Source organism: Lissotriton vulgaris, chromosome 1_1 (genome assembly GCF_964263255.1).
Source record: "Lissotriton vulgaris chromosome 1_1, aLisVul1.2, whole genome shotgun sequence".
In the NCBI taxonomy this organism is placed as follows: Eukaryota; Metazoa; Chordata; class Amphibia; order Caudata; family Salamandridae; genus Lissotriton; species Lissotriton vulgaris.
Genome location: NC_141685.1, coordinates 1,160,654,463 through 1,160,679,534, shown reverse-complemented (window position 1 = coordinate 1,160,679,534; position 25,072 = coordinate 1,160,654,463). Strand labels below are relative to the sequence as shown.

At 44.8% G+C, this 25,072-nt stretch overlaps 1 protein-coding gene across 3 annotated transcripts in view; it reads left to right on the top strand.

The window, feature by feature from the left end:
- The window catches only part of HDAC7 (histone deacetylase 7), a 686,142-nt gene extending 663,603 nt beyond the window's left edge, over positions 1 to 22,539 (top strand). For all 3 annotated transcript variants that reach the window (XM_086964199.1, XM_086964189.1, XM_086964206.1), the window contains 4 exons: positions 8,988 to 9,121; positions 9,995 to 10,079; positions 11,600 to 11,750; positions 20,558 to 22,539. In XM_086964199.1, coding sequence (XP_086820325.1) covers positions 8,988 to 9,121; positions 9,995 to 10,079; positions 11,600 to 11,750; positions 20,558 to 20,606 — 419 coding nt within the window. In that variant the 3' untranslated portion in view covers positions 20,607 to 22,539. The remainder of the gene's footprint in view (positions 1 to 8,987; positions 9,122 to 9,994; positions 10,080 to 11,599; positions 11,751 to 20,557) is intronic.
- The last annotated feature ends 2,533 nt before the right edge of the window (positions 22,540 to 25,072 follow it).

Genomic DNA, 25,072 nt, shown 5'->3' with positions numbered 1-25,072 from the left:
CTGTTGGGGGCACAGGCTCTCTGCGGGTGGTGCGGCCTGTGTGTCGTCCCCCTATCTGCCGTTTCCCGGTGTGGGGCGACTAGAGCCCAGATGGAGATATATGAGGCGGCTTTGCGGGCCTCGCTGGCTTCTCCTCCTCCTCCTTCCCATCCTGGGATGCCAGCGGATCCCTTGCAGTGTGCGGGGCCCTCCGTGGCGTCGCCGGCGGCTCCGGCCCTGGCACCGACTAGCTCGTATCCAGGTTCGGAGGATGTGGTGCCGTTGGGGTGCAGCCCTTCGGGGGTCCCTCCTTCGGACCACGGCTCCTCTGCTACGCCACAAACTCACGCGGGAGTCCCAGTGGTGTCGCCGGGGCTCGGGTCGCACCCCGAGTCCCTCTTGGTCCTCTGGATAGGCGGCAATATTGTCTAAGGCCGAGGTGACGCTGCTTCAGCGCCGGTGGCTCCTGGCCCTGGTGGCGCCACAGGGGTCGCCAGAGGGCCCCTCCTGGCCCGTCACGGGCAGAGGCTGGCGGGGGACTCGTTATCCCTCCCCGGGTCCCTCTAGTTCCTCCACGCAGGCAGCTGCCTCGTCGGAGGTCAGACCGGCGCCGCTCCGGCCCAGCACCGGTCTCCTGCGCTGAGCGCTGTGGCAGAGGTCGTTCCGGCGTCCCCCTTGGCGTCGGACGACAAAGTCCTGCCTCAGATTGCGTACTCTACGGCGCCAGGACGACGTCGGGTTGTTGACTCGTCCTCGGATGCCCTCTTCTCCAGAGGTTCAATGCTTGTTGGTGTCATCCTCCTCGGAGACGGGGCGACGAGTCGTAGCTTTTCCCCCGACATCGTCTAAAGGCGGCTCCACGCCGTCTCCGCATCCGCGGTCTTTGCCAGAGGAGCCGCAGGTCCCCCAAACTTCTTGTTTGTGGGACTCGGCGGAGTCCCTTATGTCTGCCGCTTCTCAGGAGGGTGCTTGTGTTGTTTGAGGCACCATGTGTTGGATGGCCAGGAGCTGGCGGCGTTTATTCTTTGCTCTGCTCTGGACATCTCGGAGGTGTTGGGTCGTGCCATGGCTTCTTTTCTTGCCCTTCATTGCCATGCCTGGCTTCGAGACAGTGTGTTCCCGGAGAACGTTCGGGAACGGTTGGTGGACCTTCCTTTTGATGGTGCTCTTTTGTTCCACGCCCCTGCAGACTCAGCCATTCAGAGGTTCTTGGCGGGGCTTCGCCCTCCTCCTCCTTCTTCTACCCCTCAGTGACCTGTGGGTTGATCTGGTATTTGGAGGTGTTCTTCCGTTGGGGCGGGTTGCCCTAGTTTTGGGTCTGTGTGCTTCATGGTCACTCGGGTCCTCCTTATTGGAACTGTGATTCTGTTGGCTGCTGGCCGGCCCTTCTTCTACACTGTTTGTTTTTGCTTTGGGTTTTCTACACCATGCTGGCCCTGAGACTAGGCCTGCTGTTTTTTCCAAGAGGTTCCCATGTTTTGAGACGTAACATGCCCTTTGTGGGGCAGTGGTACCTGTTATATAGCTCTGTTATGCGCTGGGGAGTTGTGATCGCCTTCGGGCCTCTGTTCTCCGTGGCGTTAAGGTATGTTGCAATTGCAATCCTCTTGCTGGTGGCTGGGATGGCTTGAGTTGTGACCCGGGGTGTCCTTCTTTGGGATCGCTGCGCTGTTGTCTGGTCTGGCCTGGCCTGCTGTCTGCAGCCGGGTGTTTTTGCTCTGCCTGGTTCCACTTCTTTTTGGGCTGTGGGTGCGGACTCCCCCCTGGAGCGTGTCCGGACCCTTCTCGCCTTCTTGCTCTCGGTCTTCGGCTGGCGTCTGGCTTGCCCTGAGCACATCCTTCCGCAGTGCTTTCGGCGTCTGGCTGCACTTGCTGGTGCTGACATGCTGTTTTTTTGCACCATTGTGCCTTCTTGGCGATTTGGTGGGACAGTCATCCTTGCCTTCTGCGCTCCTTCCAGCGAGCCTTGCACTCAGTTCTACCTCTCCTCCCTGTGAGTTGAGATGGTCCATGAGTTCTTGTTTCCTTTCGGGTGCAGTCTGTCCCTGCGGGGCGCTGGACGGTTCTTCCTGGGTGACCTTGGGCTGCCCCTTTTCGACTTCCGCCTGCTTAATGCGGACGGTGCCGTTCTGTCTGATCTATGCCTTCTGGACGTTTTGTTGCCTTGTGTAGGCGTGGGCGCTTTGGCCTCCTTTCGCCTTGCCTTGTTTCCTCTGGTAGCCCGTCCTCTGTTCCCTCTGCTGAGCGAGGACGGGCTACCTCTCCTCTTCTCCTTTTCCACATCCCCTTCGAGGTTGGTGGTCTTTTGCTTGCGGGGATCCCCTTGTCTGGGGGCGGGGCTCCACATCGGGTCTTTGGGACTCAGCCCCTGTGGGACCCTGTGTTGTGACCAGGCTGCTGGGGTCCTCTCGCAGACCCTCCTTCCCCTTGGGTATGGCTAGGCCTCCTTCCCCTTGGGTATGGCTAGGGTATCTATTCTACGTGAAGGAATCTGCAGCTAGTAGTCTCTATCAGATGTACGAGTTACTTACCTTCGGTAACGATGTACCTGGTAGAGACGATTCTAGCCGCAGATTCCTTCACTGCCCGCCCTTCCTCCCCGTTCTGCAAGGACCCTTTGGTTTGGTCTTCTGCATTCGCCTCCCTGTGGGTGGCTATGTCTTCAGTGCGTGAATTGTGTCGCTCTTTGCTGGCAGGATGTTTGTCCTGTTTATTTGTTCCTTCCTCCCCTTTTGGTGCTTGAGAGGGTCGGTTTGTAGGTACTTCTGTGCCTTTGTCTACTTCTGTGCCTTTGTGTTCTAGTTGCCCCAGGTTGGGGCCTACCCCACCTTCTCTTGCCCCCCCTTTCATTGCTAGGGGTCCTGGCCCCTCTGCTATCCTCTAGTTAGGGGTCTTTTGGTTGGGCCTCTGCCCTTGTTCCTTACAGGGGTTGTCACATTCTGTGTTGAGGGCTGTCTGGGAGTCTTGTTGTGCCTTGTTTGTCCCACACTGGTTCCCCTTCATTGTAATTGGTTGGGGTTGTGGTCCTGTTATATGTTTTCATGACACTTTTCATGTGTTCTTGAATCGGGGGGGCTATCTTTGTCCTGGCTGGGTTGCTGTTCAGGGGTATGCTCTGTTCTTATTTTTTTCCAGCTTGGGTTACTGCAGTGTTGGCACTGCTCCTTATGGTGTTGTTCCCCACCATTCCTTTTTTCTTTTCGCACACTGTTCCCATACTCTCACAGTGTTGTCTGATGGCTCCGCGTTGTGGCGTGGAAAAGTTCTCAAAAGAAAACCGACGAAGGCGTTGGGGCGGCACTAGAATCGTCTCTACCAGATACATCATTACCGAAGGTAAGTAACTCTTACAACTGGGAGACTCCACCCTGACCCCTCTTTAACAATTCTGTGAGTGGAAACCAATTAACTAGACTCCAACGGAGAACAACAAAATCACCTGTACCCTGTTCCTTTTGACCCTCACCAAGAATTACTTGATTAAAGGAAAGGGCGGGAATGCATCGATCAGAGATTGAGGCCAAGGACACCACAGACCGTCTATCTCTCAAGCCAGAAGACAACTCCCGCTTGTGCAGATGATCTGAACCTTGACATTCTCTAGAGAAGCAAACAGATCCAGTTCCGGCTGACTCCACTTCTGAACAATGAGGCTGAAAAGAGCAGGGTGAGGAGATACATTCTGGGAAGAAGTTCTCTTTGCTCAGGAGATCTGCCCTGACATTCTCCTCCCCTGAATATAGAGTGCAGTCAGAAACAGTACAGATCTCTGAGCCCACTTGAAACTGCCCCGTGCAGTCAAGTTCGGAGTATGGGATCTTGTGCTGCCTTGCCTGTTGATGCAAGTCTTTATTACCATATTGTCAGTATATACCACCTCAGCTTTCTCCACTAGAATAGTTGGAAGTGTATTACTGCAAGATAGACAACCTTCACCTCTCTCTGCTTCAAAGATCTCTGAGAGTACCTTAGTGACCAGAACCCCTGAACATGCTTTAAGTCCAACCAGTCCTCTCTTGTTAGCACCACCAGAACAGGAGGAGACACGAGAATGCCTGCCCTCCTGAGATGATCCTGATCCAACCACCATAACAGATCCCTGTGAATCTGTACTGTCATCATGATGCGAGTTGAAAGACTTCAAAACTCTGGAGACCAATTAGAAAGAATCCACCAGACAAGTTTGTGCAGGTGATACTTGTCCCAAGGCACTAAAAACCTTGTCGAAGTCAAGTGACCCTGAACCCACAACCATTCCACTGCCCTTGGAGCCAAGGGCAGAACTTGAGCATGCAGACTGACCGCCCTCGTACCAACAACGCTACAAGACCTCTGTGAGTCTGGAAATGATCCAGTATGAACACTGGGTCTTGGAAAAGAATCAGAGAAGATTTTTCCCAGTTTACCAGAAACCCTTGGCTTTGGAACACCTGCAGGACTATTCCCACAGGCTCTACCAACTGGGATCTATCTGAAGATTGTACAAGCAGGCCAGGTTGGATGACACTCCTTATGAGTGAAAAATTGCAATCAGTGGTGGCAGGGCGTTTGTGAAAACCCTTGGGGATGTTTTGAGATCAAAAAGAAGCACGCAAACTGAAAATGATTGTCTCCCATTGCTAAGCGAAGAAACTTCCATGATGGACGTGCTATTGGTACTTGAAGTTAGCCAACCTGCAGATCCACAGAAGCTACACAATCGCCCGGACTCACCATTGGCAGGATTGATTGAAGAGTCCTTATTGGAAAATTATTTGATCTGATCCACATGTTTACCCATTTTAAGTCCACGACATGACAAAATGCCCCAGAAGCCTTCTGGACCAAGAACAAGATGAAGTAAGAAACCTTCTTCACCTCTGAGGAAGATACCCTGCAGATGGCCCCCTTTGACTTCATCTATAAGAGCCTGTCACTTTGCTTTGGATCCCAGAATCTGGATGGATGCCTGTAACTGGGGGAATTAGCCTTAACTCTATAACATATCAATTTGTCACAAGGTACAACTCGTGCGTGACATCCTGCCTCCACACCTGGAAATGCTGTATCCTGTGTCCCATAGGCAGATAACAGGAGAATATTTATTGCCAGGAGCCCTTGTTCGATGTACCTTTCTGAGTAGGGAAATTGCGTTTGGGTGAGAACTTAGGTTGGAACCTCCTCCTCTGAAATGGTGAATGGCGAGCCTTGTGCTTTGAGTAGAATTTTGGGGACCTATCCATCCCTTCCTCATTGAAGATCCACCCTTATAAGGCAAAGCATGTTTATGTTCCTTAAATGCTTTAGTAATCTTGGCAGGCAGCTGCTCCCCAGAAAGAGATTGCCCCTCAAACTGAGTTTTCATAAAAGATATCTTCTTCCCTTGGTTCACCTTCCATTGCTGCAACCAGAGAAATCTCCTGGCAGCAATGAAGGCACTTGTGGACATAGCCGAAGAGCAAATAATGTCAGAAGACATTTCAACAAGCAGCCTTGCCTGCTGCTCCATTGCAGCTAAGAGATCAGAACATTCCAGCCCCTCTTGCACTACCATAGCCAGTTTATCAAAGCCCGGAACCAAAGGTTGCACTGAGTAGGCTGAATGAATACCTACTTTCAGCGCCAGAATGAAGAAGAGCGTCCTCACCCTCCAAAAGATACTGTTCTGCAGTAAATGTGAGACCTGGATCGTATCAACCTCCTTCCATTCTCCCATCACCAGGTCTTCAACTGGACTGTAAAAAGTGCATGGAAAATCTTGGTGGTATAATATATTGAGGGAATAAGGCTCCACCCTCCTGTCCAGATTGAGAAGATGGAAACCCCAGGTCTCCCAAATAAGCGTCCGAATGTCACACATCTCTTCACAAGACAAGTATTTGCCCCCTGAAGATGCAAAAAGATCCTTCATTGGCTTTGTTGATTGAGGAATCATAGCTCTGGACACCACTGCCTCTATCATGTCCTGAATCTCCTCCTTAGACCACCTGGACTCCTAGACCTCAGAGACCTTTTAGGTACGAGATGACACTCCCTTTCAGAGGAGGAATTAGTGGACCACAGATACCTCCTCTTCTAAGTTTTTCCCCCTCCATTGTTGCACACAGAATGAAGGAGCCACAAAAGAAATCCCTATAAAACTAGGAGCAAAGCCTTTGCCCTAACTCATGGGTACTCGCAAACGTTACCCAAGGGGCGAAAAAAGTATGGTCCGTGGCATTCTTGAGGGCCACATTGTTGCCAGCGGGGTGTGGGTCGGGGTGTTGTAACTTGACGTAGGGTGATGCGAAGCATATTCATGTTGTGGGCAACAGACCATGCTTTCATGTGGCTTCTGTCTGCCACCCACGCTCTAAACTCATGCGACAAGAATTAAAGACAAAATAATAACTTTTGATGTAAAACATACGAAGGAAAGAGATACTCATCTAGTGGCTCAATTGCATAATGTGAAACCAGAAAGCCTTGGATCAATTCCGGCTTCTCTACTTTACCAAATTGTGCAATCATAAGGCTATTATTTTATTTCACTTTGCCTCCTTTTTCTTCATTACTAAATTAGAGAGCACTTTGAATACATGAGTTCAGGATGTGTGCGGTACATAACCTTCTCTTATGTTTCAGTTAATAACTTATATTGTTGCTCCAATTATATAAGGAACCTAAACCACACAAAGGATGCACCTGACAAATGGGCCTCTCTGTTCACTAAAGGCATTGTTGTCAGGAGGGGGCAGGGCATAAATGTTTCTAGGTTCATGTTTGAAAAATTATTACTTCTAAGAAATGTCTTTCAATGCAGTGATATAATCTGATGTACTAAGGTGAAACGCTACTGCATGTTAATGGAATACACATTTTTTAATTTTGAAGAGCGTTTTACATTTTTAGTCCTAGATGTCTTAAAAAATGAAGATATTCCTGAAGATAAGTTGTGCAGAGTACCGTTTTTTGCTTCTTTACTTTTACTTTATTGAAAGTGCAAATAAATGCGAGCCCAGAATTCAGAATATTTGTGCTCTGTCAAGTAAACAGTAACCAAGTTCTGCTGTTTACCAGTGGGCAGCATGTAAAGGTCAGAAGGGTCGCATGCTGCCCCAAGGCCAACTTTGACTATCCCTGCCCTAACCAATGGAGAGAGGCCAGCACACACTACAGATCTACTCATTAAAAACCTATTAAATGCCCTACCAAAACTAAGAAATATGGTCCCAATTCAGGCCCCTACCGCCTCTGTCATGAACCACCATAAGTGCTGCTGCACGGAGTTAAGCCCTGCCCCGCAAAGCCTCGGCACTGGAAGTACAGCCCCAGGAGCAAAGGGTGGCCGGGCTCCGTTGCTGCGTTTGAAAATAGTATCCATTCCCCGCTGCACTGAAGACTAAGAGATACACTGCCCTGCTGGGAAACTTTGTCAGCGACCACCCCACGCCGCCACAGAACTCAAGACTCCCTTCCTGCCAAACAGAATGACAAAATGAAAAGCGATGTCCCCGTAGACCTTGTCTTAAGGGAAAAACAGGCAAGTCTGCAAGAGGCAAAAAAGAACAGGAGGTGAGAGGAGCTTTTTATTTTTGGAAGGGGAGGTATGGTTGGGAGGAGCAAGGAAAATTCATTTGTGAGGAACGAAGGGACGCAGAGGTAATAAGCCTTTGTTGTACCACATGCGGTTGACCATGTTTTAAACGTAAGTATCATCTGTTTGTCCACAAACATATAAAATCATGAAAGCTGAAGTTTGATGGCTAACATAGGCTATTAATTGTAGGAAATTACAGGAGAGCTAGAGTTTTATGCTGATTGTTTTGGTCACACTTGTTTTGCTTTTTGCTTCCAGTGTCATGGTCGGAGAAGACAACCATTCCAGCTCTTGCATGCGGACACATGCAATAGTAATAAACTGAGATAACATAAATAGTTTTACTTTAATTAAAGCCATATGATCTAAACCCTCTCGACAAATGTGCAATGGCAGCTGACCAAAAAATGTGGTGACTTCTAGAGTTTGGGAAACAATTTGGTTGACTTTGTGCTATATTCTCAACCAAAGCATTCTTAATTTCCAAGCGAAAGAATAAAAATAGGTTTTTGCAACACATCCAATCTACTCCTGAAGAAGGACTGTAAGTTTATTCTCTTCTAAAATAAGTGCATACCCTGAGCTGGCTACTACCAAGTATGTTCTGCGCCAGAAGAAGACTCATTATCTTTCTCCTCATACCTTCCACTCCATCCAATTCCTGACACTACAAATGACCGCACCCTCAGACCTCAAGTGTAGCTTCTCAGCCCGTTCATGTCTTATTGCAACAACAATAATGTGATAGATGAAATTAATCTCAGCCACTGGCAATTGCATATGCTGCATTTAAAGTCCCATGCTTGTTTGCTTACCATGCCACTCTAGACAAAGATCCGCATTACGTAAATCAGTTCGACACTGCTCCTCATGGGAACAGTCTGTCCTGAACTGCCAGACGACACATCCTCAAAAGAAACAACAAGCAACCCGAGGCCGGTTACTACCTACTTAGTTCTCATAAGTGCGCAGTCACGAACGGTGCAGATAAAAGTGGTGGGGTGGGGCGGGATGGGGGGGGGGGGGGGATTCGACAGACAACGTTGAGAGAAAATAAAATTTTAAAAAATGCAAACACTTAACTTACCTTTCCGCAGCAAGCGCAAGGCAAGTGGTTTTCTTTTTTACATTTTATTTTCCCATGTCATCGCCTGTCGACCCCCGCCTCACTGCTACACCTTTCCTACCTGCAAAAGCCGCCACTGTCAGTGCGGGATAGCTTGAGTTCTATGGCCCAGTTAGCACAGGGCTCTGAGTGACATAAATAACTCGAGCTTCACTTTCACTGTCTATAACATCAGTCAGAACCCCCTCAGTCAAAAACATTTCCGTAATTGGCTGCTACCCATCTATAATTCTATATTTCTTTCTAATGTGGCACTGTGTCTCGAGTAACAAGCTGTAAGTTGTCCCCTTATCTGATTTATTTTCTCTGTTTCCAATGTGCTAGGTTTTGGATACATGACGAAGCAGCTCATGTCTTTGGCAGGTGGTGGTGTTGTCCTGGCTCTAGAGGGCGGACATGATCTGACTGCAATCTGTGATGCTTCTGAGTCATGTGTGTCGGCACTGCTAGGCAAAGAGGTAAGATGTTTCATATTTCAACTGGGGGTCAGGAAACGAATCATAGCGAGTACAAAAAGCTGATTTTGTTGAGAGACACTTCTGTGATCTCTTGGCTAGAATGCTCATAGTTAAATATCACACCAGGGACTTCCTAGCAACAACCCTTTATTTACAAAGCATATAGAATTATCATTGTCAAGCTTTCAGCATATTACAACTGCTATGGAAAGCTCTACGTGTCCTGTGGGTTTGCAGCATCTGCTCAGTGACACAATAATCTCGAAAGGGTTTAGAAATGGCCGTAAGCGTCTGTTCGTGCTGCTTAGGCTAGGGTGGCTTACACTGGCGGATGGAGGCTCCACTGGGTTGCAGGATGCTGTGATAAGCCACCTGAAAGAATCTTTCAATTAGAAGAAATAACTAATGCGCAACAGTAAAGGTGGCTATGGAAAGGTCACAGCACTGTCAGACTTTGGTTACTTCACTAGCAATTCTTGTACTATCCTGAAGTTTAACCCGGATGTGAAAAGTGAATTTGATCTAATACCTACTTATTAGACTATGCCATCTCTCTATATTGGGTAATTCAGCACTTCAGAAACCAACATTTCTTTTTCCGTAGTCCTTAGTCACTTTCTACTGGTTACTACTTAAGAATAGGCAGACAACGCCTTCTCCCGACTATGAGACAGCTTCTTTTTGCCACACTGCTGCCTACCCATCTCTACTTTCTAATTCGAAGACAACACACCATCACCTTGTATAGGCTTACTATGTTGTGCTGGAGATATCGCTTTGGTTTGTGTGCTTGCGTTTGGCTCTTCAAGAGTCTTAACACCCTCCCCCACGTTTCTGGACTCATAACTTGCTCTGTGTTACTTGTCTTTGCAGTTGGATCCATTCCCAGAAGAGATTCTCCGGCAACGACCCAACATGAATGCAATTCGCTCCTTGGAACGAGTCATCCAAGTCCAGAGTGAGTTCCCTTTCTTGTCGGGGAATGAGACCAGCATTGTTCCATTTCTCGTGGTATGGGCGGGGGTGGCAGGTCAGCAAGATGGATTTAAGAAATAACTTTGAATACAAATTTAAATCTGGAATACATCAGCTTCAAAAGGATGCTTCGGCGACAAACTCTATCCCTGAAAATTAGTCACAAATGCTGCTCAGATTTTAATTCAATTAATACCAGAGACTAATAGAGGCTTAGTGGCTTTACAATTGGCGCTGGTGCTTGTTTTAGGTAGCCAACTTGTCCCCGACTGTGGAAAGAGTTTCAAGTCTGGCTGGGTGAGGCTGCAAGCATGGGAAACCCTTAGGAGCCAAGGACACACTGGAGACTCGGGTCCTGGCCTCTGGAAAAAACCCTTGGCTGCTCTGAAAAGATATGGACTTTACTACATATGCAGTAGTGCCAGCGATTAGGGTTAGTTGCACAAAAAATCAGTTTGTCCTTCTTGTTCTGAAGCTTTAAAGAAAACAAACGGTCACAAACAAATGTTTTAAAAGATGAAGCTGGTTGAGGAATGAAGCAAAAGGATCAAGTGAAAAGCGTACTGTATCCGTTTGTTGACTGTAGGCCTGGATCATAAAACTATGGGCCATATGTATGAACACATTTTCCCATAGACACAGAATGGGTAAAACACTTTGATACATCTGGCCCTATGAATTTCTTTTACACTTCATTGCATGTCCTTAAGTTACTTAGATAGATAAGTTACTTAGACTTAGTCCTTAAGTTAGTTAGATGTGTAACATTTAATGCATGATAAAACAATACAAAAAATTACAGCTCAGTGCTAGATAATTGTGACCGTTAAATATTTTAATTATGTTAGAAAATGACAAAAACAATGTAAAATACATAAAATGTTTAAAACATTGGATTTGAAATTGTGCCTTCCACATTTCCCCAGGAACTGGTATTAAATATTGAAAAGCTAAAGTGGTAACTGATAAGTGTCTAGAGTAAACATTTGAACAGATTGGTAAAGTAACATGGTTACATTTAGTTACTCATACATTACAAATGCCTGAAAAATATAAACTCTTATAATGATGATGGATAACGTTGCTCTGAAAAATCACTTGGGTCTAGGGAGTTGCGTCAGATCCAAAGATATATTCTGGGTGTTGAAATATAAGGAACTCATTAGCATGCAATACTTTTTATAGGTGCTGTCTTTTGTCAGGATGAGTTGGAGCCCTACTCAGTAGTGGGTTGGGTCTAGTTCTCTTCCTAATTCATAGCATGTGCTCCACTGTCAAAATGTAGGTACAGTCTGTCTGGATGTCAGGTTCATCCCCTCTACTTTCTGTGTTACTTGTTCTGACTCGGGCCATTTGTCTGGGTTGTGGACATTTGGCCTGAGCAATTGAGAGGGTCTGAGTGTTCACTAGGTCTTTTTGAAGCATTTTTTTTCTGGCAGCAAGTGTGTAGCACTCATGCTGTTCAAGTTGTAATCATCTATTCCATTTCATGTCTTTTTGCAGGTAAATATTGGCGCTCTGTTCAGCGTTTTGCCTCTAAAGTGGGATATGCTTTCCTTGATGCCCAGAATCATGAAAATGATGAGGTGGAGACTGTTACTGCTCTGGCATCGCTGTCCGTAGGAGTTAATCAGAGAAATGTCTCAGAGAACAGGTAAACCAGATCTTCTAAGTCATTCTGCATTCTAGAGGTCCAAAGTAACAGTGATGAAAGGAGAGATACTAAAGGTCTAATTGAAACACCCAGCACTTCTCCGAAAATAGATCTCACTGTTACAAAACAATGCATGTGTCCAGAGGCTGTAATTTGCCTAAACTTTATAATCGGCGTCACACATTAAAACACTCGGAGCATATAAAGTAGATAAACTGGCATACAGCAGTATGAAAATACTAGAATTCTGCACATTGCATATGCCTTGTGATGGAAAAACGTCCCTAGACCACAATAGAGGTGCTTGGAACAGTGATTGAATTTGCAATGACCTCATTACTTGCAGACACTCATCTAGCTCAGTTCCTGCAAAGCAGCAAAATGGCTCCTCTCTGACCATCAGACGTCAGTTCTTGAGTAGTTTTTCATCCATTATTTCGTTTTTAGGCCAAGCCTACAAGATAGTGCATGTGTTGTCTATTGTGAGACATATTGTTAGCTTGCTAAGAACATGTAAGGGCTTTCAGCTCACCCTAACCTAACCCATGATTCCAGCATCCTTCGAATCATTCCAAAATGCCCTTTTCTCTGCTTGTAATATTTATTTCCTCATTTATATCATCCCTTTAAAACGAATTCATGTTGTTAGATCACCACCTCCTTTCACCATGTGATTCCTTGTATGCTTCTCCAGCATCCTCTCATAGCAACATTCTTTAATGCTCCAATCTTTCCCTAGCTCTCTTTTCAAACCTTGCACATGTTTAAGTCAGTCAGTAATCCTAGACATTGGCTTTACAACCTTGTTATTGATAAGGGACAATATGTCTTCTTGCTCCCCTACCCATGGAACATGTAGGGATGTTTTTTAATCTAATTCAGCATATAAAGAACATGTGGGTCTGGGCAAATCGTATGTTTCTTGCCCTCAGATAATGAATATGTGTAATGTAAAAAAAAATCCAGTTTCCAACCATACACCATATGTACATAAATGTTTATATACAATACTTTATGTTGGAGGTCCTCTTTTTAATTACACTTGTTCTGTTTGAAACACTAGGGGGTCTATTATGATGTAGGGCGGATCGCCACCGCCCGCCTGGCAGTGGCGATCTGCCCTACATAATCCCCCGCCAGCCTCCCATTTCCCCCTGCCATATTATGATGGTGGGGGGACCGCGGCGGATGGGAAGACCGTCCACCGCAAAGGGTTGCATATGGTGGCGGTGTCTGCTAGACACCGCCAGCCATATTACGATGCCAGCGGGAAGCAGCCTTTCCGTGGCGGTGTTGCCGCCACGGAAAGGCATTCAGCTTCCTGAATTGGGGGCCCATTGCATGCCCCCAGTATGTTGGGGGTGGGGGCCCACATGGGGGATACCTACGGTACCCCCCTGCATTTGCATGGACGATGTGGCAGGCACCAAGCTGTGCCTGCCACGTTGTGCATGCAAATGCGCAAATGCCTTTTTTGAATTGCGGTGGGTGCTGCTGACAGCACCGCCCGCTGCAATCCAAAAAATGTGGGATACGCCTGCCAGTATGGCGGGCGCATCCTAATTGCCCATGTGGGACCGCCGCCCCCTTAGCATGCGGTCCCATTTCACGGGGCGATAGCTGGCAGACAAAGTCCTCCCACCATCATAATAGACCCCTAGGTTTCCCTTTGGAGCATGGCCAGTCTTTTATCAAATGCCTGAAAATAGGAAAACCTAAATAAAGACCTCCATATGCACCCTTCTTACCTTCTTTCTACCATACTATTTCTCACCCGATTCCCCTAATAGCCATACCCAATTCTTCATCTCTCTCTCTCTCCCTTGGACTTCTGTCTAACCTCCTCTGAAGAGTCTTCCTACCTTTTTGACTAAGATAAACTTTTCTGTGCCCCATCAAATACCTTTGCTACCAAACCAGCCTAATCATTACCACTCTGAAGCTCCACTATTTGTTCATGCCTTCTACGCATTCTTTTTTACTGGCAGCGAACCTCTTTACTTTGAAACCACGACCATCCTTTCTGACCCAAAAAGCTATTAGCTGACTTCTCAACTCTTACACGACCTGGCTCCTTCCATTCTTCTGCACAATCATTGAGATGTTTATCTACCATCAACTCAGTCTGAGCTTGGAGAAAAATGCACTACATCAAAACAGCCATTGTGGTTGTCCAGTTTCATTATTATTCATTAGGTCTCGCCTACGCAGCACGCGTGCACTTTTTAGGAAAAAGACCTTTTGGAATGGTTTCACTTTTCGCTCTAAAAACGTGCAAGCATTGCATTGCTTTAAATGGCAACGCGTGCACGTGTGGTGATTCCCTTGCGGGAGAGAGCTTTGGCACCATCTCTTAGCAATTATCGCTCCTGGCACTGCTCGCTCCTGCAAGGGAAACGCTTTCACTTTTTCCCACATTCTTTTTTTACTTTTTGCGCGAGGCACCCGTGCTTATTTTTGTACTTTGAGCGCGAGGCTTCAGTCATAGCTTTTAGCCCTGTTAGAATGATAAACATCCCTCCCAACCTGGAGGCCCTAAGCCCACCCCGCCCCCTCGAAAGCCAGCATGCTGCTTCTTTACGTCGCTTTAACATTTCTTACCCACAGCAAGAATAAATGCTCTTTTACATGAACTCGATAGCATGTGTACTCCGCTAGATGCCAGTATTGCAGCATGTTTGCTAGGCTGAATTTTATCATTCTTTGCAACGGAGATGGCTGAGGGAGAGAGAGGGAGACGGGGTAAAGTAGGGACAGCTCAGCTGCAGCCTCTCCAATGATCTCGGTCTCAGAAATAATCGACACATGAAGGATGAAATTAGTCATACACGGTTTTGGCTCAGTGTGCCTGTAACGGGCAGAAAATGTCACTTTTTGTAAACGCGGAAACCAAAATCCGGGAAAAATGGCAAGTGGCAAGTGGAGAGCAAAGGGATGCACACCTGCAATTATGTTACAGGGAGCTTATTCTTAGAACCACACTTTAAAAATATTTTCATAATTGCCAATATCAAAACAGTTACATATTTTATCGTATGCTGTCCTTGACCCACCGGTAGTTGAGACCCCAGCCCACAAAGACAGTGCAGCATCTATACAGAGTCCTCCCGGTTGTGATAAAAACACAGCTTTTACTCACATTATTAATTAAATCTACGACAAAGAATCTAGTAAATACATGGCTTTTTTTTCATGGTCTGGACGATACTGATTCCAGTAACTAAAATAACCGCTGGATTTAACAACCAATGTTGGGTTCCCCTGTAGCATATTAGTAATTGTAATTGAATTTATATAGCGCTTACTACCCCAGACACATAGTCATCGTAAAGCACTTCAAGGACTCGCCAGGAGTGGTGAACGTGACATAAATGCAGTTTCCTGCATTCTGTCTGTTTTTAGTTTAACCTCGGATTAAAGAATTAAATAACAGGTATTTGAAAAAAATGAAAGCTCAAGCGTATTTGCATATGCGTTCAATCTCCAGTAACTCTGCCCCTATTCGGGCAGCTGCTCGACAAGGACTAGTGTTCTTTGCCACGCGCGTGCACATATTCCATTCCAACTCTGTATCAATTCACCTTGATCGTCGTGTATTTAAAGTCTTTTGGCGGGTTTTTGGTGACCGACAGTTGGTGAAACACAGTGGCTGCTCTGACAAGTCATCTGCGAAGCAAACTGACGCTTTGATTAATTAATATACTTTTACAACCCACTATATAGATTCCACACCTTTTAAATTCCCCCAGGCTTTCCAGCAATTGCTGTTGCACCTGCGCGTGTTTTTCTTGGCGAGGTTTGATGGCACAGTTTATCTGGGTTGATTGCATGAAAGGGGTTCTGTTCCTGCATTCTGTTGTTAGTTTGTGTCTTTGTTGCTGCTGTTTGAAGGAAAACATTTTGGTTTCCTTCTTGCTTAAGTGCATCTATTAAACACACAGCTAGCCAGAGGGTGTAATCTCAGTAGGCCAGTAATTCAGATATTGGTGTGAGCAGAACTTGTGAAACCTTCTAAATTAGTGATACTGACTGTTCATTTACACCAAATGAGTGCAGTAACAATTGTAAAAGCAATTGAAATTGTGGCAAGAGCTCAACCTAATGGCATCTACTTCTAATATGGTGGATGAGGCCAGTTTCTTTCCTCTCCACCAGACTCTGATCCAGAGCTACTCTCTTCTCTTTCAAGATCTGTTTACCTGAACATTCTAAATCCAATGTGCAAGGAAAATTTCACCCCCAAGACAACAGTATTTAAACTTTGCAAAGACTGTTGCGGGTAAATGTCTGCGACAGATCCACATCAAGTTTGCCTGGGGTCAGCCCGCGACTCTAAAGCCGCAAGGACTTAGCAACAGTGAATCCGAAGGCCATTCAGGATCACAAACTTTTACACCACCAAACAATGGAAGACCCCTTGTTGGGACCAGTCCATGTCCAACGGTCTGTCTTGGTCCTGTTCCTGGTGCAGAATCCGGCCCCAGGTCGATCGTCGTCACACTCCAAATCCTCAGGTAGGTCGAAGAAAAAAACATTAAAATAATCTAAATAGGATTCAACCCCTTCCTGCCACTCTTACTCCTACGTAGGCACTATGGTGTTGCCATGCCTTTCGATGTTGCTCAGAAAGTCGCTTGACTTTGGAGCAACTTGGTGCGGCACAGGCTGAGTTTCTGGGCTATCACAGAGGTATATCCAAGAGTTCACGAGGCCATCCTGAGGCTCCTTGGACTCCTTCCCGCTTCTATGGTACACATTCAAACTTCACGGAGCAGAGTGATCATCCATCTGGGATACCCTTAGCGGGTTCACCCACAGCTTCATCACCAGATCTATACCGGTACCTTTGCCGACTGCCCACTGTGTCTTGTGACAGGATTGCATATTATTCACACGCCACAAAGTAATGCAGTTTCTGGTGTTATATTTGAGCAATAGCCCGTTTTTATTTTTCTCTACTTAAGAAATAGTTCTTTTTTAGATGGATTACATCGATATTTTGCATGCCTGTTACACATAGTGTGCAATTTTGACGAAAGTTGCCCACAAAATGTCATGATATTGTAGAAATTCATAGACAGTGACAAATTCCTTTACAAATGGTTTGTTCAGCAGTTTTCGGAATCGCATGACATTTTCTGCCTAGTTGTATGCAAGTTCTTTTGAGTATGTGGCACAGAAGGAGACCCCCTTCCCTGACAGGGTAAAGACATGCATTAAAATACCCTTTGCAGCCCGCTCCTGCAGAATACAGATATTTCCCCTGTTGCCATTTATGTGAGACACGGTTAACCAAGTCGCCAAATAAATAAGCATTGGCATAGCCAATAGGTCTCGCCTTACTGGCCTTATAAGTGTTTAGTTATCCAGTACACTATCCTTGGTGCAACAACAACAACTGATGCATGGCTAAACACTTATAAGGTCCCAAAGGCAAGATCTATTGGCTATGCCAATGATTGTTTTGTTTTTTATAAGTGGTTGTCTTCTATCCTCATTCTGCTTGACCTGTTCTATCCTTACTCTGCTTGACCACAATAACACCCAGTCCACACTGTTTGGTTTATGCTTTTCTGACACCCTTCTTGCCTGTCTGCCCGATTCTTCTCATAGTAAAAATGTTTAAAGAGTTAATTGACCACTACGCGATTGCCCTCTCTTCCCGAAATTCATCACACACCATGACCCAATACTATAATAAGGTAGCTTTTCGATCAACCAACACACATATTCTTATTTTCCTCTATGTCCTCTTTCCTTATTATTGACATCACCGACTGCCTGTTCGTCCTTCAGCAATTGATGGCTCTGTACTTCCTGATTATGCCATCTGCCTATTCAATTATACTGGTACCCTCCATAGCTTCAGCCTCAAAAGCCATGACTACTTTGTTATATACAGTTTGACATCATCATGCCACCCACCATCTTCAATCACCGATAGGTGCACTCAGGGAGCAAGATGTCTGTTCTGTTTATTTAATATTAAGACAATTTGGAAGACATATGCAGCACACCCTTATGTTTATATTAACAGTCAATGTCAAGACCATAGATCTATGAAGCCAGTTTTACATCTGTACATCTCATGCCAACACAAGAAAGATGGAACGCGCTGATGGTTAAAATGTTTCGCCCGCTCGGCTAACTTTCCAGATTTGAACTTATCAAGGTCAGATTGTCACCAGTTTATAACTACGAGTGGAGATCATTACATAAAGGTTCTCAAGATTATTTTCTGTGGATCACACATAGACATGACTCACCAGGCGTTTCCTACCCCCTGTTTGATGCGAGGTGACATTTGAGTTTGAAAATCAATAACATTGGATCAATCATATGTACCACCTACTAGGCGCTTACCATTACCTTTCCTGCGAGGTGGTAATTACATTGAAAAACTGCTGATATTTCCTGATTGGGGTACGGTCTGCATGGTCCCGTGGATCCTTACTATTTTCACAGCTTATATCAATACTGAAATCTTATAAATTGATGACAGCATCTTTGACAAATCGTGCCTATTGACCACATCTGAGCTCCTGGTTTCAGTTCAGATATATCTTTATCATACCACGTGTCTTGACAAAGTCTATGGGTAGACGAAACACGTGTTGGCAGTTTTGTCTGAATTGGAAAACATTTTGTCTGGATTGAATACAAAAAGAAAAAGAAACGAAAACAATAAAGAGGAGAAAAAAAACAACACTTGAAGATATTTATTGACGTGGACTCTGCTTTTCTGTCTGAACTCGCTTGAATACTGAAAAGATAACCTACGTGACATGGGATGTACAGATGTAAAACTGGCTTCATAGATCTAAGGTCTTGACATTGACCGTTAATATAAACATAAGGGTGTGCTGCATATGTCTTCCAAATTGTCTTAATTTTGTGTATACAGCTTTTGTTGTAACCTTTGGTACTCTTTGGGTAGTGGGTGCCGGGAGGACCAAAATAGCACCCCAACAACATCGTTCAATTCTTTGACTAACCAAAACCCTCTATATATACACTGCACATTGTCTAGTGGATGTGCGATTCCATCTCTTATATCTGTATAAGGTACACTACTATCTTTTCCTGTTGTTTGTTTATTTAATATGGCTATAACTGCAGGCAACCATGAAATTCAATAAATATGGTAGCTAGAACACTAGCTCTTGTCTAACTGTGTGAAGACTAGCAAATAGACTCATCATCAACAAATGACTAATATTCAGGTCCTCTCCTAAGTCTCATCCTTAACTCTTTCAAATACTATACAAATGTGTCACTTATACGCATGTCAGCCTCCTTTAAGTACAACTCCACATCACTGCAAACAGAGTTATTTTCATATTCCTAACCTTGGCCCATAAGCACATCCACTTTTTTGTCTCCAAGCCTCCCACAAAACCTCTTCTCTTAATACATATTACACAATGTCTGTCTCCAATCCATCCAAGACATCCACTTCCTTACCAACAACAGGCGTCTTGTGCACCATCTCGGTATGCTATACTTCAAAAACAAAGGTACAGGTTTGACAAATTGACAGTATTTTTATGATTACTGTTTACAATCAAGATCTGATTGGAATGGGCACGATCAGTATCTTAAATAATACTGTTATAACAGGATCTATTTTAATTACTTAATTTATCTGTATGTATTTTTAAACAAAGGGAAGGGTGATTACGGTACATTCAGCATTATTTCTTTATAGAACATGTTCACTACAGGGAAGGATCTAAGGGCCAGATATATGACCCTATTTTGCATGTGCAAACGTGCTTGCGACCCGTTTTCGCATGCAAAATCTAATAGGGCCATTTCGACTCGCTAAATAGGAATTTTTTTTTGAGTCGCTATTAGGAAGGGCCGTTCCAAGGCGTCCCATCCTAGTAGCGAGTCAGAGGCCTATGTAAGAATGTTTTGCGACCGCAATTGCAGTCCCAAAGCACTCGCATTTTACCGCCCTCTTCAAGAGGGTGGCAAAGCACTCACAAATGGGAAGGGGTCACAAGGGGATCCCGTCCCCTTAGCGAATGCAGGGGAAATATTTTCCCTGACCACCACCTGCCCTTAAAAAAACAAAACAAAAAAGTTTCATTTTTCTTTTTTTTCTAAATGCATCCCGTTTTTGCTGCATTAAAAAATAAAACTGCTTTATTTAAAAGCAGTCCCAGACATGAAGGTCTGCTGAGTCCAGCAGGCCACCATACCTGGGAGGGCCAGCCATTCCCAATGGGGTCACAAATTGCAAGTGCCTCATTAATATTCATGAATCATGCAATTTGTGACCCCATTGGGAATCGCAAACAGTGTCTCAGACACTGTTGTACATTGTGATTTACGACTCCCAAATTGCGACTCGTAATTTACAAGTCGGAAATCACAATGGTTGTACATCTGGCCCTAAATTTCTTATCTAAGCATTTTATACCTGAGAATTTCAGCATTGAAGAATTTAGTTCTATCCCTCAAGCTCCTGCTCAGCTTATATGGAATAATGACCCCAGCACTGATGTCAGGCTGAACTCAAGTACAGCCTGCTACAGGGAAACGTCAAACTCACCACTCTCCAACACAAAGAATCATACTAAAGCCTCTAAAGTGACCTCTTTGCAATTCATGTGTCACATTAACAGCTGCTGTACTTTCTACTCTCTATCACCACTATCCCACAAGGACCCCGTTTTTTAAAATTAATGCTACAATGTTTGTCTTCTGTTCTGAAATCTCTGTAAACCATAATTCCACTATAAATTATCAAAGTGAACAGATGACTGTAAATACAAACAGAAATCTATTTTCTTCCACAGCAAATCTCAGGATGAGCCAATGGAGGAAGACGAACCCATGAACCTATGATCGTTGGTAATTGATTTGCACCACCAAACCCAAAGAATGACCCAAACATACATTGTCAAAGTAGTTGGATCCTCTGCTTTCAAGACTTCGTTTCCTCCTTGCCTGTTCACCATGTGAAGCTCAAGTTGAATTTCAAGTGAGCCATGACATTCAGCATTCCTGGACTGGATCCAAAAAGGAGCTGCCAATACAAAACTCAAGTTAACTCCCATGATTTACAGAGCACAAGTAATGCTGGAAGCTGTTCCCAGACCACTCACAACTAGTTTCAAATCATTTCTTACTTTATAGTACCTAAAAGACTGCACATTGTCACCACACTCACAGTGCAGATGTGGTTCCATGTTGTACAGTGCTTTATACTGTAAAATAATGCAGATTATGTAGACTGCCATCAAATGCTGGATGTGATATCTTTTGACATAGGACTAAAGAGGTAATTTGGTTGTTGGGTTATATATCACAATTTGTTGACCAATGGTAATAGGCTATCACCAAGGACTGGACCTTCTTCTGCACCTGTGATGATATGTGACATTGTTGGACCAAACTTTTGAAATTTCTGCTTTCCTGGCCCTTCTAGCTATCAGGATCATTCTGAAATCCATTAAATTGCCAGCTGCAAAGTGCTTGGACGTCAACACCTAGGTTTCAAGCTGAATGGGAGAGGGCATCTTGTGCTTCTGGCACTGCTGCCTGCATGTATGAAATATTGGATATGTAATGAAGGGGATCTCTGTAGTAGGAATTTTACTAACCTTGATCACCAGAGTGTTCTGAAAGAAAAGTGGGTGTGTTAAATTTATTTCTGGAGAGTTGTCAAGTCCCTACTCCATTTGAATCTTGAAGGACCTAGAGTCCTATTTATTTACAAGGTTTAAGTGCTTTACATGAGTTGTGTAGATAGTAGTATGAGCCAGTTACTTGTAAAGCATTTTTAAGGAACACAAAATGTGTGCTTAAAGTTGGGGAATATTAGCATTTTTTATCTTAAATGTCTAGCATATTATGAAACACAAGAATGGGCAAAAACTGAAATGTGTTCCTTCGTATCTAAACAATGACCACTACTATTGCAGTATGTCGCTTCAGTAATGTCTGTGGTATATTAGTTTTCAACTATGTCCAAATTGGCACTGACAACAGAGTGAAGTGTTTTCTGTGGCAAACTGGATGTCTCTTGAGCTTCCAAAAGGACATTTGGAACTTGTCTCTTGCACTTTCTTTTGACATACCAAACAAACATTGACTTGCCCATATCATGTGATGCAATTGTGCCTTATCCGACAGGAGATTATCCAAATGTATTCAACATTAGCCTCTTGTCATGTGTGCTTTTCCTAAGGCAAGGTTCTCTAACAGTAGCAAGATGAGAATCTAGCTAATCAGTCAATGGCCTTGAATTCAAATTAAGTGTGTGATCCCTTTCACAATCTGTGTCCGTGTGTGTGTGTTTTTATAGATATATATATGTATACTTATATGTTCGATGGCATGTGTGGCTGTAGATACACATGCCATGTAGAGTTGGGTCCGAATGTGTGCAAGTTTTTTTTTCTTCAAAGAAATCTCTTGAGTCGCGAGGTAAATTGTCTCTTCCTCTCAGTGATATTCCTGCATGGGCATCAACTCCATTGTTATTATGTTATCTTTCCGCCGTCGGGTTCAGATGTGTTCGTTGGTGCTCCGGTTCGAGACCGCTTTCGGGCTCCCTTTGGTTCTTTGTTAACCTCTGTACCCGTCGGTATTGTTTTTGTTTGCCTTACACCGTTGCCTTTCGAAAACCAAAGCAAACCTTCGATCGTAGATTCAACGTTCTCCAGTCACGGCCTTCAGGCCTCCCCTATTTGGGCCTTTTCTATTCGGGCCTTGTTTCCTGTCTCATCGGATTCGACCAACGATGGATAAAACTCTATTTCGATTCCGTCCCAACTGCCACGCAAAATACCTGCATACAGACCTGTATCAGGTTTGTAACCTGTGTCTGTCTCCTGACCACAAGGAGGAAAACGGTGAGGCCCGTCGATCATTTGGTTGTTCAACAGTACAATGCAAGGAAATACATTGGATGACTTTACCACACATTTTTTACCATGCTTGTTTTTCCCATATATATGCTTTTGCAACGCATGTCATTAACACACATTGTTTTTATATATAAAAACAATGTATTTGTGGAGAGAGACCCCCCCACACCCACCAATTTACATTAAATGCATTGTAAAGGTATGCACGTCGTAAAAATATGCTTGCTAAAAAATGTGTGGTAAAGTTACAATGAGGTAAAAACCTTGTTGTAAAGACTGTTTCCTGATTCTTTGGATCAAAGAAAATGTTGCAGTACTGTCGGGCGGTTCAGAAAGAAATGCAGCACCGAAATCTGGAAGAGACAACCTACGTCTGTGGCTTAAACAATCTCAAACAAGCGGAGGAGGATTTGCATGAGGATTCAGCAGCAGAGGAAGAGGCCCTTTCCATTTCACACTCCGCATCTGGACCTGAAATTGGGTTTGGCTTACAGATGCAGAACTTGCCTTCGGAACAAGGCGCCATGAATTCCCACATCCCTGCCCAACTCCATAACAGGCATTTGGTTTTGACCGAAATCCCAGCACCTGGGCCACATCTGCTGTCAGGCCATGGTAGACATTGAATATCTGCTAATCATGCCCACCCTCGGGCCCAGCATCAAAAGCCAAGCCAAAACCTTAATCTTCGAGCCTACCAATCTGGGTGTCGAGTAAACCATCTGCCGCATCGGCTCCAAGTGCCCAATCCTCCATCGATTTGGCTCCGACCAATTCGGCGGCGAAACAAAATCCAAGTTCGGCACCGAAAATATTCATTTCGGCTCCAGAACTGATCCTCGAAACAATGAAATAGAGTCTCGATCCGAAGCAGAAGATACATATTCAGCCTTGTACTGATATAAACTCATCGATGCTTTGGGAAAAAGGGTGGCAGCACAGGCATCCAACCCTAAGCAAATTTCAAATACTCGGGGGTTATTAGAAAGGTACAACAGGGCCAATTGGAACAAAATGGAGGAACTCCTCCAACATCTCCCTGAGGAGTACAAAAAAGAGGCCATCAGATTGTCAAGGAGGGTAAATTAACTTCAAGCAACTCCATCTGATATACCCTCAACTCAGTAGACACAGCTTCCTAAATACAAGTATATTTCTGCGTAGACATGCTTGACTACGTATATCAGGCTTTAAGCCAGAGGTACAGCAGGCACTCCTTAATTTCCCTTTTTATCAACAACATCTGTTTGTTCTCCAAGTGAACCAAACATTACAAAAAAATAAGGAGGACACAGAGGTTGCCAAATCAATGGGGGCGCTACAGACCCCCCCAGTCCTTGTGTTTCCTTCCGATGCCCCACCTACAAACAGGGTAGTAAAGCAACACCACCAGATGCCTCTACCTCTTCTTATATGCAGCAGCTTCACATCTCCCCATCAAGAGGATATTACAGAGGCACATATAGATGGAAAAATTCCAAAGGGTCTGGAAGTGGTGCCTCCACTCGTAACACAACCTCCACTTCCAAACAGGGACTCACTTTTCATTCCCCCCGACCATTTAACACCTCAGGGTCTGACTACAACTTTTCTTCCCCAACTGAAAAACCATAACAACAGACCAGTGAACTTTGAATATTATCCAACATGGTTATTGTCTGGAGCTCATCGAAACACCTCAAAACATCCCACCTCGCAGCACATACTTGTCAAACACCACCAAACCTTGCTCAAAAAAGAAGTACAGGCTCTATTGCAAAAAGGAGCCATAGAGTCTGTTCCTCTTGCACAGCAAGGTTCAATAGTATACTCTCTTTACTTCCTCGTTCCGAAAAAAGACGGTTAACTGTGGCCCATACTGGATCTCAGACCGTTAAATCAATCCATCCTCTCAGAGCACTGCCACATGCTGACTCTTCAAGATGTAATGCCTCTGTTGCACAAGGCTGCTTTTTATCTTCACTAGACTTAAAAGACGCTTGTTTTCACATCCTAATACACAGAACCACAAAATGGTGACTGCTCCTCGACCCTGTTCCCCAGATAATTCTCACAGCGGATGTATTCCTTACAGGATGGAGAGCAAATCTACAGGATCTCACAGTTCAGGGTCTCTGGGACACCAAACACCAGAGTCTCCACATCAATTACATAGAGCTTCAAGCAGGTCACCTAGCATTGAACGTATTTCTGGACGACCTCAAAGGCAAAGTTGTTTTGATCTGGACGAACAACACACCAGCCATGTTCTATTTACAAAAACGAAGAGGGGCACTATCTAATGCTATGCCTATTTTCGATGATTTGCTGTAAGACAATACGTCACAACATTCACCTGTGGAACATCTTCAGGGACGGACAACGTTTGCGACCTCAGCAGGATGCTGCAGCAAGTCCACGAGTGGAAACTCTACCCCAGAGTCCTCCACCCATAATTCC